A 17,772-nucleotide genomic window follows, 5' to 3' on the forward strand; every position below is an offset into this window, starting at 1 on the left:
CCAACATTTGAAGCTGTAATGGGATAAATAAAAACATGAGATGTTGAAAATTAAACTTGTAGGTGGCCTGATTTTAAATGTGATCACTGCCTCCTCTACTAACATTGCCAGTACCAGTTTTAGATTTACTAAATCTAATAAATTTAGTGTGTGATACACTGTGATAGTGTGAGATACACTGGCTGAACGCATGCAGTGATGATGCATCAATGGAGTGTATGCTGGACCATAAAATGCACTCTTGGTACTGAGTGCACCTATGTCTAATCTCGTGTGCATGTGATGAGGCTGCTGGCTGACTGCATCAGTGGAACCCGGGTATAGCGGCAATCTTTTGTTTTAGGTATAGTAGTCAGACGGAAATATAAAATAATGGAAAGTTTTTGCTGATTTAAACAAAAATATTTACTATTTTCATTAGCAAAACATTATTTAAAATATATCTATTTCTCCCCTCTGAACATTTAACTAGGAGCACTGGGCAATTGTTGAAGGTTTAGTGCTGACTGTTTAATACAATAAATATGGCTGTGGAGAGCACACAGCAGCAGTAGCTTACATACATCCACGGATAAGAAATTTACTCTCATCTGGTTAGTGTCCAGTCCACCAAAGGAAAGGTTTGGCATTCGTGTGCTTTTTTTTCCTTGTAGGAATCAATTCTGCTTGATTTTCATTCTTGAAAGAAAAAATAATCAGCTGATATCCTCAAATTTTATGACATGATGCAAAAGAGCAACGGGACAAAGATGACCTATGACCAAAAAGCTGGACTGGGATCAGGTCTCCAGGCAGATCTTCCTTCTTGCGAGGTGAGTCTACAAAGAGCTGCACTAGAAGCCAGGAGTGAGGCAGCAGGGACACGGGGGCGGGTCACTCCCACTCGGACGAGCATCTCCTGCTCTGCTGCAGCCACAACCCCGACTCCCTACCCTACAGAACCATGGAAGCCAGTTCACAGGGCAACAAGGAAAAGTGAAACACATGACCAAGAGATGGCCCAGGCCACAGGTCACTGTCTGACGCTGCCTCCTGAGCTACTGTCCTCTGTTGAAATAATCTGTGGAGGATCCGTACACTGTGTTCTTCACAGCAGAATTCTTCCTTGTTGCTCTTGAAAAGTTTTTGCGAGGTCGTGATCTTCCAAACAATTTTATCAGAAGTAGTTTGATGCCTGCTCTAACAAACCAATCATGGCAAAAATTTCAGGCTCCCTCCCCTGAATTTTGAAACTACCTAAAAGCAGAATGTTTTCCCCTGGCAAATGGTTACTTCTTTGAAAAGCAGACAAACTTTTTTTTTTTAAATCCAACTAAACCCGTTAGAAAGTACTCCAGACTACATGAGGAGGAAGTGCAGGAGAACTGACTTCCTATTGTGCCTTGCATAAAACATTTTGCTAAAATTAAGAGCAGCTCCAAGTGCAGAAGTAAATATTTGTGCAAAAAGGCACACTGCCAGGTGCAATCTTAAAACATCCTCAACTTACTCATTTTATAGTGTTTGACTCTTTTAAATACCAGTCTTTAAATTATGAAACCTAGCAAGTAAGGGGAAGGAAGTTCACATCAGAAAATACACTTTAGAAAAGGTACAAGACATTTTGCTGGCAATTTGCTACTTATTTCATAACATAGATCAAGTAAGTGTTTGTTAAATATTCACAGTAATTTCAGAGAGACACATATCTCCAAAACTTCAATCTATTGCATTTTTAACTATTTTTCTGTACAATTTACAAAACATCTGTCAGTGTTTTTCTGAAGAATTCCTTCTTGTCAGTCCTTCCCTCTCTGGATCAAATTATACCTTCAAGGCAGGTTGTAGGATTCCTTTCTCAATGAGATGAATCTTCAGGGTTTTATATATATTTAACTGCTGTTCTGGTTGAAGCACCAACAACTGCTGTAGCACTTTGCTGGGATTTGGGCCCCTAATTATAAGGCAAAGAAGATAGGTTTGTGTTATTTTAATAGGGATAAGTGAAGCATATACCCCCAATTTAAAGCAAACCATTCCTTTCAGTGTAGAGTAGCTGTTGTTAAAGTGATAACAGTTCACTTTAATGTGCAATGTTAGTGTCAAGGGGATAAAGAGCCAGAACTATTCTGCTTTGAGAAGCATACAGCAGAGAGGAAGAAAGAATGCACAAACACAAAACACAAGAGCAATATATAAGGCAACTGAAGGGGTGCATATCTAAGTTCTACAAAAGTTCTTGAAAGGGCAACCAAAGTTAAAGGTGGGGATAAATGGCAAATCTTGAGACTGAATGAGACACAAAAACTATTCGGTAGGGAAAGGAGCCTGGTGAACAGAGGACAAACCAAAAAGAGGGCATGAAAATATAATTGAAATTTTTAACTTCAAAGAAACTTCAGATGATGAAAGGTACTTTGTTGAAAAATATCTCCAAGGAGCTATGAATGTTCAAAGAGTCAGAACACAAAAGTTCTGAGCCTAGCACTGAAGCCCCTTACCAGTGATACAGGTGCCATGGTCTTTGTTCAAAGACAGTCCTAGGTAAACTCCAATAAAAAAAAAAAAACAAACAAAATAAAAGCAGATCTGCTTTAAAATTCAATGGGAAAAAGCAACATACAAGTAATGTACAGGGATGGCACAGAATTCTAAGAAACACATTTATGATGGTAAATGTATGACTTACAATAAAGATTGTTCACATAGAATTATAGGAAGTAGAAATCCCAGCAACAAAGAAATGTCTATTTAGTGTTACCACAATGAGGATGAGCAGAGGAACTATTTACTCTGAAAATCTTCAACTTAACAAATTGCACAAGGGCCCAGATGAGCCATCCCACCATGGGTCATCTTCACGCATGTGGCTCAACTCATCTGTCAAAAAACTGTGGCCATATGCCTTTCACACTCTGATCAGGACGCTGTTCATCTTATTTCATTTCTTTAAAAGAGTCAGCAACTTCACAGCATAAACCCCAAGAAGGGACCCACAGAGAAAAGGAAGGCTGCTTTTAGCAAGTTCAGCTAAATGCAAAATTGTGTCAGCAGCTGCTCCCAGCGAGTCGCATCGTGGCACTCTCACTGTCTTCTAACAGTCTAAATAGCTGCTTTCAAATGGTGGACAACATGGCTCAGCATGACATCTCCCTACTGAGAGAACAGCATTTTTTTAAAAAAAAAAAAAAAAAAAAAAAAAGAAAAAGAAAGCATATGAGTTAATGCCCTAAAAAGCTGCCATATTCTGAAAACAAAGTTCTAAGGATTGAACCACTAATTACCAATACCCAAATAGATCAATAAACAATATGCAAATAAGTTAAACAGTCCCATTAAAAGGATAAAGACTGTCAACTGTCTTATAAATAAAACAGGGAAAAAAATCAGCTATATGCTTACTAGAAAAAAGAAACACACATTAAATACGAGGAAAAGGGAATGTTAAAAATAAAAGGAGAGACAAAGAAATACCATGCAAACACTGACCAAAAGAAAGCTGATATTGCTATTCTAATATTCAATAAAATAGACTTTAAGGCAAGCAGTAAAGACACACATTATATAATGACAAAAGGATCAATTCAATGGAGAGATATGATAATCCTAAATTTGTATATACCTAATGCAACCTCAAAATATATAAAGCAAAAATTTGTAGAACTACAAATAAAAATAGATACATTTACAATCACAATGAGAGACTTTAATAAAGCTCTGTTAGTAAGTGATACAACAAGCAGACCAAACAAACACAAAAACAAATAAACAAAAATCAGTACAGAAGATTTAATTAAACCTCACCTAACTGACATAGACAAAACTACAACCCAAAACTACAGAATACACCTTTGCACATGGAACATATACCAGAAAATAGATAACATGCTGCATCACAAAGTAGATCGCAAAAATTATAAAATAAACTACAGAGTATGTTTTCCGACCACAGTGGAATTAAGGGAGGAAAGTGAGAAAATTTCCATTTGTTTGAAAACTAATGAATATGCTTCTAAATAACCCATGTGTTAAAGAAGATATAATACTGGAAATCAGAAAACATATGTAACTAAATAATGAAAATACAAATATCACAACTTGTAGGAAGAGAATAAAGCGATACTTAATAGTCACACAGTCAATGGATAAATTAGACAAGAAGGCTAAAAATCAATAATCTAAGCTTATCTCCAGAATTAAAAAAAGAACAGCAAATTGAACATTTTAAAAAGGCAAAGGAATGAGATGAGAGGAGAAATCAATGAGGTAAAAAATTTACAGTAGAGAAAATTAACAAAGCCAGGAGTTGATATTTTTGAAAAGATTATTGAAATTGATAAACTATCAAGACTGTCTCTCAAAAATAGTTAATATGAAAATTCTCACACTGCTGTGGTACATATTTAAAATGTGTATTTAGGGATCACTAAATATGAATTTCCTTCCAAGTACTATGAAGGAAATCCATGTTTTCTATGGCTCAGGCACTATTATTAATAAGTGTTCTGCCTTCTGGGCCCCCAGTAGAGACCACAGAAAATAAAGTTAACATGCAGTCGATGTTAAGCCTTCACACCCAAGTTAGTATTTCAAGGCAGATCCAAAACATTAAGGTTTAATAACAAGAATAAACCACCCTTTATAAAATGGCAATATTCATCCACTCACCCACCAGCCAGCCCCTACACACACAAGCATGATCCCCTCGGCCTGCTTTATTTTTCTGTGTGACACTTACAACCATCTAACAAACTATATTGTTTATTGTCTCTTTCTCACCATTCTTCTTTCAACTTCCAAATAAGAAGCTATGGGGGCAGAGATTTGGTTTGTTTTGTCCTCTGCCATATTTGTCCCTAGAACATTCTACAACATGGCAGGCACTCAAGTAATAATTGGTAGACTGGATGCATTTCATTGTCTTCCTTTGTAACTTTTAGTATTCATGATCATTGCAATGCCCACAGTTGAGAAATTAAATCTCCTTAAGTTTCAAATCCCATACCATCCACATTAATTGGGTCTTTAACGTGGTCCAGGACCATAACAAATACTATCTCTTTTTAAGTTGTTCAAGTGTAGGTAAAACGATTACAAGTTAACCATCCTGCTCAAGACTCTAATTCCAGTGGCCACCACTTGCTTTAATATTGTAGATTACCACTGATGGAAAAAGTTATTAACTTATTCAAACTAATGTTGATGGAAATGAGAACTCAAAGAAATCATCTAAAAAATGTGTTAAATGTAAAAGTACCTTATAAAACTTGTGATGTACACATGTACAAAAGTTGCCATCAAATACTGACAATCAAATCTGTCCATTATCCCACCATGTCCAGGAATGGTATTTGCAAAATCCTTTAGAAACAAACAAATATATTAGCAAATTTTCAAAAAATCACCTGCTACAAAATTCCTATCTGTGTCTCTTTGGCATCATGGACTCACTCTAACGAAAATACATTACTATTGGATTTTTTTCACTAAATAAAAACTTATTAGAACACATCCAGCAGATTAAAACCATGACTTCCAAATACATGCTTCTTTTAGAATGATTTCTGAATTGACCCACAGCATTCATTCATTAAACATTAATTAAATCTAGCACTTACTTTTGTTAATAAAACTTTTTCTAAATAAAAATTCTATTAGCTATTACTAATCTAATTTTGTTATAGCCTAGCTTTCTTTTTAACCATAAGCTGTTTGGGGAGCTATTTTAGTGTTGTTAAAAGATGTACAACTGGTTCTAACTTGTTTATCCCAATAGTTCTTACTCTGAAATAAACATTTTACTACTATGATAAATATTTCTTCTTCTTTTTTTAAGTGTTAGAGTAAAAAATAAAATTACAGTGAGCCCATCTGGGATGCATTAGTCCATTAAATGGCCGCCCTGAGGGAATGGGTAGTAAGCCTCTGCAAATTGCCCCTGTACAGGTAGGTTCACATATCTGGGTGCCTGGGAAACAGACATGACTAACTGCTCTTCTAGTTCACTCGGGCACCCTAAAAATATCTAAACTACAACAGCAATAGCTGCTTGGTTTCCAACATGCAAAAAAAGTCTCACCATTTAACAAAAAACCTTGGATTGGAGACCATTAAAGAAAATATCATTCTGAATATAACATTTTTCTTTTTAAAACAATTACTGAAAAAGTCTTTGGTTAATTTTTGCCAACCCATTTCCCTCCTTCTCTTCCTTACTAGTCAAAGCACAAGAGAGCCACACTAACCCAATGCCACTTTGCTGTTACAGCCTTTGCAAGATACTCATCCTGCACAGCTGTTGCTGTAGTTCTCTGGGGATGTGTATTCTCTTCCCTAGCAGGAGGTGAGCATCTTTAGAATAGGAACAACATCTTGTATGTTTTTGTATACTGCATTGCACCTTACACAGTAGCTTCCCACTGGCAAACGCTCGCTGAGTTCACTCATTCCCTGACCTGTAGGCCACGTGTGATCTGGCCCCACCAAACTCTGTGGTCTCATCTCCTACTCTCAACCACAGCCACACTGTTCTTGCTCACCTTCAAACAGGCTAACCTCCTCCACTCCTCTGTACGCTCTGGAACTCTTAGTTTTCTCTGCAGGACTTCTTTTCTCAAATCTCTGCTTAAGTGCCACCTCCTCAGAAAGGCTTTCCCTGACCACCCCACCTTCCATAGCCACTCTCTAATCCCAGATGGTGCTTCAGCCATGTGAGGGAGGCTGAGATAAAACTGCTGAGATAACATGTCACTTTATGATGATCTAACCTAATACACAGGGATAATTTTAGGTATCTGGAACAGGGGTCAGAAAAGCATGTCCCATAGATCAGATCCAGGCCACGACCTATTTTTATAAATAAAGTTGCATTAAACGCAGCCATGCCCATTCATTGACATATTATCCATGGGGGGCTTTCTGACTGCACCAGCAGGGTTCAGGGTTGAGAAGCTGTGATAGAATATATGGTCTGCACATCCTAATAAACTTATTGTTTGCCCTTTACAGAAAGAGTGTGATGACACCTGACTTAGCAGAATGGATGGTTACATAGCCAAAGGTTCTTCTGTGCGTCCCTTCAAGTGAGACTGTAGTAAAACACTAAACTTCAGACGATTCATGGCTGGATTCTTGGGTGAGCACTTGAAAGACCAAGATTCTGGGTCTATTCCAACACTAAAGGACACATGCCATTTCTATAAAGGAAAGTGACATGACACTTAAAATCTATTAACATGGTATCACAAACCTAACAAGAAAGAATACATTCAGATCAGCGTGGCAGCATTTCTGTGAGGTCGAAACAAACAGGATACAAAATTGTTGCCTAGGGGCTTAATGTAGATCATGAGCTAACCAAATTTCAACTAGGTTACATTCTCTAATTAAATTCTCTAATAATATAACACAGAATCTAAACACACACCTTGATTTTGAAGGCTCTTTTGAATCCACTGGCAAAGAAGCCTCCAAATGGGCCAATTAAAGATGCAAAGGTTGACAGAGCAATGCTGTGGATCTGGAAAGGGTACAAGCTCACTCTTTCCTAAAGAGAGAAAAGAAGGGGAGGAGAGGGGCTAATTTCATTGAAATTGTATTTGAACATGCCACCTGATCTAAGAACCATTGTAAAAATAGTAAGTCAAAGCACATACCACATTTTTGTTAATTTTTCAAACTTTAAGGATCATGGAAGAAAAGTCTATTGTAAGCCTTCTGTACCATCCTCTACTTAGCCAGCACTTTCCCTTCTCTCTGTAAGCATAATGAGAGGCAACTGGCACACTGAAGTCTTGCAGCTTGGTAGTCTACCTTCCAGGTTGTCTAGGAACTTTACTTCTCACCAAGAATCAGCTGTGTTATTTTCCATATTTTTTTAAACTAGTAATGTTTTATTTCTGTAATTATATAATTTAATACTGTATTTTATTTCACTTTAATTTTATATGATAAAATAAGGGAAAAGTTGGACTTTTCTCTAAAACTATGATGAATACTGTGGAAAAACACAAAAATAAGTTGCTTAAAGAAGATTATCAAAATGAGCATCAGTGAGACAATCACTAAAGATTTGGGGAGACAATCATAAGAAGAATTTTGTAGTCAAATTATTTTGCAAATTTGTAGTTCTTCCTCCTTTTTAAATAATCTGAAACTACAACTTATAGACAGTGTGAAATGGGTGTGGTTGAAGAAAGATTTTGAGACACCAAATTTTTTTTTTTTTTTTTTTTTTTTTTTTTTGAAGTGGAGTTTTGCTCTTGGTGCCCAGGCTGGAGTGCAATGGTGCAATCTCAGCTCACTGCAACATCTGCCTCCCAGGTCCAAGTGATTTTCCTGCCTCAGCTTCTCAAGTAACTGGAATTACAGGTGTATGCCACCATGCCTGCCTAATTTTTTATGTTTAGTAGAGATGAGGTTTCACCTTTTGGTCAGGCTGGTCTGGAACTCCTGATCTCAGGAGATCCACCTGCCTTGGCCTCCCAAAGTGCTGGTATTACAGGAGTACGCCACTGTGCCCGGTGGAGACATCAATTTTTTGACCTGTTCTCAAAGCAATAGCCTTGCTCCTAATCAAACACCAGCAGTATAAAAAGTTTTATAACAAGTAACAGATGGCTTGGACACTGAAAAAGTTCTTGGAAACCATGTACTGAGCACTCAGAGAGAAATAATTTGTTAAGTTGCTTCTCAAAAATTATGGATTTTACTTTACAAACGTGTACATGTGTGGACACGAAGATACAGACACACATGCTATTATTTGATTCTTCACTTTAACCAGCCACTCACCAGACCTGATGACACAGATCAGGAGGGTTCTACTAGAGAGCATGTCAACATCCCCCAGTGCAAGGCCTCCAAGATACCTTTAAATGAAAGCACTGTGTGGCTTCTTGGAAGGAAAACTGATTTGTAGAAGCAGCAACTTTCTATCAATAATAAATATCCTCTAAAAATCATGGACTCGGTAAACTGGTGAATTTTATGTTTTAAATTGAGTCAATTGATGTCAGTGATATGAGAAACACATTCAAAACCATTGGACCCATTTGATTTGTAACTCGTTCTCATCCATTTGATTTAAGCTAACACTAAAACCACTGCTATATCAAGGAATTAAAAATTCTACAGAAGTCAGTTTCTTGTACAAATCTGAATCTCACTTTTAAAGAAAGCTTAATCTTCAGGCCACGCACAAATGGCTCACGCTTGTAATCCCAGCACCTTGGGAGGCTAAGCAGGCGGATCACTTGAGGCCAGGAGTTTGAGACCAGATTGGCCAACATGGCGACACCTGTCTCTACTTAAAATACAAAAGTTAACCAGGTGTGGTGGTGAGTGCCTGTAATCCCAGCTACTCAGGAGGCTGAGGCATAAGAATCGCTTGAGCCTGGTAGGCAAAGGTTGCAATAAGCTGAGATTACGCCACTATACTCCAGCCTGGGCAACAGAGGGAAATTCTTTCTCAAAAAAAGAAATAAATAAAATAAATAAATAAATAAATAATAAAAGAAGCTTAATCTTCAGAGTGGAAGATCTCTAACCATGTTTATCTTGAACTTTTACTCTACCTGTCTCAACACTGCCTTTAGAAAGTGTGGAAGGGAATAAGTCTGAAGCTGGAAAAGTTCTGAGGGCTCACATTCCGTCACGAAGGAGTTTACATCACTTCGGTATTCCACTGGGCAGACAAAGTACTGGTATTTGGATAACACATAGGCAGCCTGGTGTTCAAAACAAAGCAAAACAAAACAAAAAACAAAGCAAAAGTTCATGACACACTGACTAAATATATATCTTTTAAGGTATACATCAGAAGGGCCAGAGATAGAATGCCAGAATTTCTGTCTTAATATTTTGCTATGTATTTTCAAAGTTAAATGGTCATAATTATCCTAGTAAAAGACTTAAAAGACCTTTAGAAAAAAAAGTTTTTTTGTAATCAATAAGACTGTAATCTCTGCATAATCACAATTATATGGTACAGGAGAATAAAGAACTGAAGTATACTGCACAAAAGTTTCTATTAATTTAATCAGTTAATAATTAACCAGTAATTCAACATTACATTGAAAATAGTACATAATAGTACAGGTGAAAAACACCGCTGTTCTTAGCCAGCCCAGAAAACTTTGACTTAATTATTCTTTCCCTGGCCACACCATTGCAATTTTTAAAACTAGATGTCCTCAGCCTTGGAAGTAAGAGACATAAAATAAAATATCCTGTTATAAATTTAAATTGCTAGACAACAGCTTATTCTCTTTTTCTTGCAGCCATTCACCCTGTTATTCTGCTCGAGAATGTTTAATAGAAATTCAAGACACTAGGAATGAATATAAACTGATTTTGCTTCCAAACAACCAGTTTATTATATATATAAAATATATATTATATATTACATATTATATATTATGTATATATAATTTCATATAGATGTGAAATTTCCTTCCTCATTATTTTGGCATGCTTTACATGCTTATGGGGTAGTTCCTACTTTTCTTCCAATGATATGGCTATTCCTGTGGTATTTTCAAGTTAGTCTTTGATAATAACAAATTCTTACACTATTTAACTTCATAATGTTTAATTATTCTCACTTTATAATGCAAACACATTGGATGAGATTGGATCCTTTTGCATTCTTCTATCTGTCAATTATTATCTCATCAATATTCTACCACAGAAACATTGGAATACTTTTATCACATTTTATTAAAATTTTCATTGCAAATGAACTAAATTTATAAATTAAATGGAGGAATTCTGGTGGTTCCCCCATCCAGGATCATGGCATATTTCCATTTATTTGTATATTCACTCTCTCCATGCTTCATGTTGTTACTAGGTACTCTAGATTTGGATACAGAATGTAACTACAGCTGTCAGAAATAAGGAAAAATTGAGCTTCCTGACAGTACTTATTTGTATATTTATCTTATATCCAGCTATGGTACTACACTCTCATTCTCACTGGACATCTTTTAATAAAAATCTAAATCCTATAACTGTAAACTAATTTGTAAAACATGAACAATAGCTATTTAACACACTAAAAGCGAACATTAATAATTTATAGTTAACAGACTGTTTCTGCATGTTGGGCCCACAAGTGTAACCACCCACTGAGCCAAGTGGCCACCATGTGTTTAAGAAGGCAGAGCTTTTCAATAGTATTTGCATACTCTGCTATTACTCAAGGCCACCACCTGTCCCAGTACTTGTGCCCCACTTAAGGCAGAAGAGCTGTTAGAAACTACCAAACACAATAGCACAACAGCATGGATGGCCATTAGAATTATCTGGGGGTGTTAATTGGCCTGGGATAAGATTGAGACATAGATTTTGTTTAAGCTTCTCAGGTGATTCTATATGTAGCCAGGATAAGGGCTACTGAGGTACAGAACTGGTTCTTTTTAGTAGGTTTCAATAAATACATTATTAGCATTTTGTGGTTTAATTTTTCTAGGTTTAAAATAGACTAATAAGCTTGGTATCATATTTCAAAATGTATATAAAATAAAAATCTTAGTAATACTCACAATGAATCCAAACACAACTGTGGAAAAGAAACCACCAATGAATCCTTCCCACGTCTTTTTAGGAGACAACTAAAAAAGGGCAAATAAAATTAAAAAGCATTACTGCACTCACAAAACTCACATTATATATACATACAAACTCTGTTCAAGGAGTTTCCTCAATAACTTGTACATCTCTTCTTACTTTTTCTCTTATTGGAATAGTTTAAAACCCTTTTTCCTTTTCTCTGATCTTGATTTACTACTGAAAATCTCTCTAATAATATTTAAACATACAGTAGACCCTCAAATATTTGACGCTGTGAATACGTGTTTGTTCATGTTAAATGGCCTAAATTTGTTTTGTCTCTTAAAAGACTATAAACTCTATACTAAAATAACTGTCCCATGACTTGTATGCTAACATAAAACCCAATAATAGTTGGTATAAGTTCTTCGAATAAGAATGAGATATATTCGTTCCAAGTACACACAGTCAATATTGACCCGCTATTGGCCAAAAATAGAATGAGTACAACGAAACATGGACATTTTAGCACATACAATTTTCACATATTCCTAATATGCTATATAAACACAGACTTCCTTCTGATATGGCAAAATACTCCAGAACCCCAGATACTGTATTTGCTCAAGTATTCACATATCCTTCTTTTTTCACAACCTATGTCCATCTCCAAGAAGAAAGGAACATGTACTTCAAAGAAGAGATACTGCTTGTGTTGGATTCAGGCTATTGCTGCCCAGTCAATGGACCATTCATGGAGAGAAATCCGGAAAAAATCTAGAAGTTAGTGGTGTCGGGGCAGAAGGAAAAGATTCAGGAGTAGAAGGTGAAAGTTGTTGCCCAGTGGAGATAAAGAGATGCGTGGGGGGATTTGGTCATCAGGTCATTAATGAGGGACAGAAACCAAATAGCAGAATGAAGTCTCTGGAGATTAAAATGGGTTATGGGTTAACCTATAGGAGCTCTTCACAGACTTCTTGTCCTGATATTCATAAAGCCTCAAACCAAAACAGTTGGCAGAAATGGTTTCCTGACAAATCTGATAATAATTCTGCCACAGAGAAGGGACAGACACATCTTCTCCTAGGGTAATTCACTATCACTGCCATGCAGTAGGAGTAGACTCAAATTCAAAAGTGCTGATTACTGTAAAGATAGCTTATCAAATTAAATTGATGCCTATCATATAGATTTAGGGGTTAATTGTTCAATTATCTAAGTATATTATATGACTATTCCAGCCTGATAAATTCACTAGAAGGCTGTGTTCAAAATCAGTTGCTAAGATTCTTCCACAGCTATAACAGCCTTTTTGAAGGCTTCTGATATGGTTTGGATCTGTGTCTCCAACCAAATGTCATGTCAACTTGTAATCCTCAGTTGTCAGAGGTGGGGCCTGGTGGGAGGTGACTGGATCAGGGAAGCGGTTTCTAATGGTTAAGCACCATTCCCCTACTGCTGTCCCATCAGTTCTCATGATATCTGGTTGTCGAAAAGTTTGTGGCACCTCCTCACTCTCCGTCTTCCTCCTGCTCTGACCATGTAAGATGTTCCTGCTTCCCCTTCCACCAAGATTTTAAGTTTCCTGAGGCCTCCCCAGCCATGCTTCCTGTACAGCCTGCAGAACCATGAGCCACTTAAAGCTCAGGCATTTCTTTATAGCAGTGTGAGAATGAACTAATACAGCTTCCCAAGCCGAAAACTTCTCAGTCTGGGTATAACTCTTGAATACATAAATCATGTGCTCTGGAGTAGCTTTAGAAACGTTTTAAAAATATATAGCTTGCTTACCAGTATCCTTATACAGCTCAGCCCAGCGCTCTCTGTGTGCTGATGCTCTCAGCAGATGCTCTCTGTGAGCTCCTCCCCAAGAGGGGTAGAGTTTACAGAGGTTTTTGGAAGAACAGGCAGTCCACAAATTCCTCTGGTAATGCAAAACTACCCTCATACCACTCTGAACAAACAGAAGGCTTTATATCTGAACAATTGTCTCAGTCCTTCCAAAACTGCCTTCATATAATAATATCAAAACAGCCAAGTAATATTATGTCTGTGAGAACATTATTAAAAACTTTGACCAATAATGTGAATTGTGTGAATCTTATCTGAAACTCCAACATGAAACGCTCTTTTAGGCCAGGTGTGGTGGCTCCTGCCTGTAATCCCAGCCCTTTGGGAGGCCAAGGTGGGCAGATCACTCGAGGTCAGGAGTTCTAGACCAGCCTGGCCAACATGGTGAAACCCTGTCTCTACTAAAAATACTAAAATTAGCCAGGCATAGTGGCAGACGCCTGTAATCCCAGATACTTGAGAGGCTGAGGCAGGAGAATCACTTGAACCCAGGAGGCAGAGGTTGCAGTGAACCCAGACTGCACCACTGCACTCCAGCCTGGGTGACAGGGCGAGACTCTGTCTCCATAAACAAATAAAAACAAAAAATAAAAATAAATAAGAGCTCTTTTAGAAGAAATCAGTTCTAGAAAATGATTTGATTTCCATGAAGAATTAGTTTATTTCTTCTCCCAAATGAGAATGATATAATTTAGTTCATTTCCTTCTTTACCTCCATTGCCCATAAATAGAACCAATTCCATTGCAAAACAACATGGCCTATTCATGTGTATTTTCCTTTCCCTTTCATTATTATTTGTATTTTATTAGTATTTTATTGTAGGGCCCCAAAATCTTCTTTTGATATGAGTTTGGATATAAAAAGTCACACAAATGGATATGATGTGAAGGTGGTATTATATAATCTCTTTTAGAAAGTTTGGTAAAGGAGGGGACAGGTGAGGCTACAGGTTGAAGGGAGAGGAGAGTCAAGGAAAAGGCTTGTGTATAGGCCTGCTGGGAAGGAAGATAAAGAAGAACTGCACCAATGGCCGAGAAAAAGAAACCACAGAGCCCAGGGGCGGTGGCTCAGGCCTTTAATCCCAGTACTTTGGGAGGCTGGAATGGGCAGACAGCTTGAGCCCAGGAGTTTGAGACAAGCCTGAACAACATGGCAAGACTCTATCTCTACAAAAAATACAAAAATTAGCCGGGTGTGGTGGCATCAACCTGAAGCCCCAGCTACCCGGGAGGCTGAGGTGGGGGGACTGCTAGAGCCTGGGAGGTGGAAGCTTCAGTGAACCATGATAACACCACTGTACTCCAGCCCGGGTGGCAAAGCAAGGCCCCATCTCCTGAAAAGAAAAGAAGCCACATGAAGCAAGAAAAGAAAGACAGAAAGGAGGGAAGGAGGGAAAGAAGGAAAGAAGGAAGGAAGGACAACTGATGGAGTCATGCCCTTACTGAGGAGCCAACAGAAGAACCGATGAAGAACCCAGAAGGAAGTACTGAGAATTATGGCTTGCTGCTTTTGTACCGTGCAGCTAAGAAAAATCAAAGCACCTCGGAAATAAAAGATGCACAACAGCACAAGTTGTTGGAAATGTCCTCCAGTGGCTAATCTTTAAGGTTATATAGTGGCTTGCTTATAAAATTTTTCCATTACCTTAATTAATGGAGTTCTCCCAAAAAAAAATCCAAAAAGGTAAGCAGTTATGTCATTGCAGATAACACTTGATATTGGAACAAGGAACCTGTTTTTTAAAAAAAAAAAAAAAAAAAAAGTCAGCAGGAAAAAGTTCACGTGAGTAAGTGGCAAATATTCGCACAGATTATGATTCATAATGAGTTATCAGAATAACCCTTTGGATTGCACTGCAGCCTAGCCAGAACATAACACTTGCCAAAACAGTAGAAATGATAACTATCAACCAAATTTGCCTACTTACCAATTTAAACAGAGCAAAATCTAAAAATAAACTAACACACTAGGAAAATACTGCTAAGGAAAATATTAAATTATTGATTTCTACAGTTATGGATGTTTTCATTTTAGTTTTATGAGGAATATGTTATAATAAAAAATAAAAGGCAGGTTGAAAGCTAATCTTAAGAAAACCAGCCTTTTAATATGAAAATGAGTCATTTCTTTAGACAGAGCATAACCTGATAAATTTATATCGAGTTCTTAATACATATTCTCAATTATTTTAAATTATATCTTAGCTTATGATTTCAGTAAACCCTACTGAATGTACAGAACCTACTTACTTCAGTAACTGCCCCATCAATGAAAAGTCTGCACAATACATTAAAGACAATCTTAAAATGATTCCAATTACTTACACACACACATATACACACAGAGACACACACACACACAGACACACCCACACCCTTGGTAAAAAGGCATAAAGCTGTCAAGGGAATACAATTTATCTTGACAAACCCCATCAACTGTAAAAGATTTTAATTAATGAGTTTAAAATGAGTGTAGGAAAAATATGGTCACTTTTTCTAAATCTTAAGCTTTTTCTCCATTCCAACTAATTTTTAAGTAATAAGTTTTATGATTTTTACCTAACAAAAATGCATTCTGAATATGCAAGCCACTGCCATAGAGCAATTAACTTCTACAATCTGGAAACCCACTCCTACATAGGAGCAAAGGAGAAAATCTACCTACCTTTCACCTAGAAAAACATGCATTTCTTCACATTAGTTACTAACAGGCAAAGTTTTATATTTTTTGGCATTCTATGTAAATAATATCTTAATAAATATTATATTTAAAGTCTATCTTTTGTGAAAAGTCACATTAGGATTTATCAACACCTGAAAATGTAATTAATTGTTTGGGTCTTTTATGGGAACTTCCTATATTTGGAACCTGAATAAGAATGGTATCCAGTTGTTAATGAAGCATTTTGTCTTTAGATGTCAAATAGTAAGCAAAACTCAGTAAGATAGTTTAATGGAATAGGAACAACAAACAGCGTATTTGAGTAGAAATCTGCAAGACATTGTCCAATGTTAAAGAGCTATAAAAGTGCTAAGACCTAATTATAAAGCAGCATAATTCTGTTGCCTTACCATATCATGCCTTCAAACAGATTTTGGATGACAAGGTGTGACTGAGTGACAGTTATCAGTAAAGTGACATGAGTCCATGCGAACTGTTAATAGCCCAACAATACAAAAATTAGTGAACATAACTGATCAGTGCAGCTGAAGAAGCAACAGCGATTTTGAAACACAAATTTCTACCATGACTTTTGGTCAAAATGCATACGTTAGAGTCATATAAAATAAACACCGTGAGTAAATTATGTTCCTTTTGTTGCCTACTGGAACCTTAAAATAATGAAAACATTTAACAAAGTAACCTTAATTTACACACAAATAGAATTCTAATAATAGGTATAGTACTAAAATTTTAAAACATATAAAACATAAACTATTATCTTGAATCATTAGATTTAAGTGATAATGAGAGATTTCTGTTGTTTTAGATTTAAAGGGGAGCATTTTACTCTGGCTGCATTCTGTGGTTATAAAAAACTGCTAAAAATTCCTTTTCTTTCAGAGTTTATTATGGTAACTTTTTCCCATAAAGAGTTATTTCCAACTTCAAATTGTTCAAACCAGCAGGGTTCAACTGCCCTTAAACTCTACCTTTCATACTTGAAGGGTGATCGCGACAGGTCTGTTCAATGACAGTATTCAATTTCAAATTTTTAAAGACCTTTGTGTTTTACCAATTCTATCTAGCCTGAAAGATGGCCACTTTTAACGTAATCAATCAATATGGGTAGAATATAAACAAAAGCAGCCAGGGTTTCCATGTATTAGTCTTATAATTTTGATTGAAATTCATAAAATTACTTTTAAAAATTCTTAAGAGTTTGATTTATTCTCCCCGGACCCCCGCCCTTGAGACAGGGTCTCACTCTGTCACCCAGGCTGGTGTGCAGTGGTGTGATCACAGCTCACTGCAGCCTTGACCTCCCAGGTTCAAGTGATCCTCCTGCCTCAGCCTCCCCAGTAGCTGGGACTACAGGTGCGTGCCACCATGCCCGTCTGATTTTCATATTTTTTGTAGAAATGGGGTTTTGCCATGTTGCCCAGACTGGTCTCAAACTCCTGGGCTCAAGGCATCTCCCAAAGTGTTGGGATTACAGGCATGAGCCATCGGTGCTTGGCCTTTTGATTTATTCTTAATAAACCTGTTTCCCATTTAAGCAACCATATTATATTGGTTGCTTTATTTTATTCGATTTTTATCTGCTTAAAAGATCCAATTCTCTTTTACCCTGATTGCTTAAAAATGTATAATTAATTTTTTTCCAACAGATGCCATTTATATTTTCACTGGATAGTCTATTACTTTTACTTGTCTTGTTTCTACAT

The 17,772-nt window shown here is 36.8% G+C and overlaps 1 protein-coding gene across 1 annotated transcript in view; it reads right to left on the reverse strand.

The window, feature by feature from the left end:
• Window positions 1-380: 380 nt before the first annotated feature.
• CDS1 (CDP-diacylglycerol synthase 1) overlaps window positions 381-17,772 on the reverse strand; it is a 67,140-nt gene continuing 49,748 nt past the window's right edge. Inside the window, exons 7-13 of the mRNA XM_030925246.1 lie at window positions 16,456-16,538; window positions 15,029-15,116; window positions 11,526-11,594; window positions 9,555-9,707; window positions 7,406-7,525; window positions 5,237-5,340; window positions 381-1,933 (exon numbers count right to left, since the gene is read on the reverse strand). Coding sequence (XP_030781106.1) covers window positions 1,804-1,933; window positions 5,237-5,340; window positions 7,406-7,525; window positions 9,555-9,707; window positions 11,526-11,594; window positions 15,029-15,116; window positions 16,456-16,538 — 747 coding nt within the window. The 3' untranslated portion in view covers window positions 381-1,803. The remainder of the gene's footprint in view (window positions 1,934-5,236; window positions 5,341-7,405; window positions 7,526-9,554; window positions 9,708-11,525; window positions 11,595-15,028; window positions 15,117-16,455; window positions 16,539-17,772) is intronic.

The sequence above is a fragment of the Rhinopithecus roxellana genome, chromosome 2 (genome assembly GCF_007565055.1).
Source record: "Rhinopithecus roxellana isolate Shanxi Qingling chromosome 2, ASM756505v1, whole genome shotgun sequence".
NCBI lineage: Eukaryota > Metazoa > Chordata > Mammalia > Primates > Cercopithecidae > Rhinopithecus > Rhinopithecus roxellana.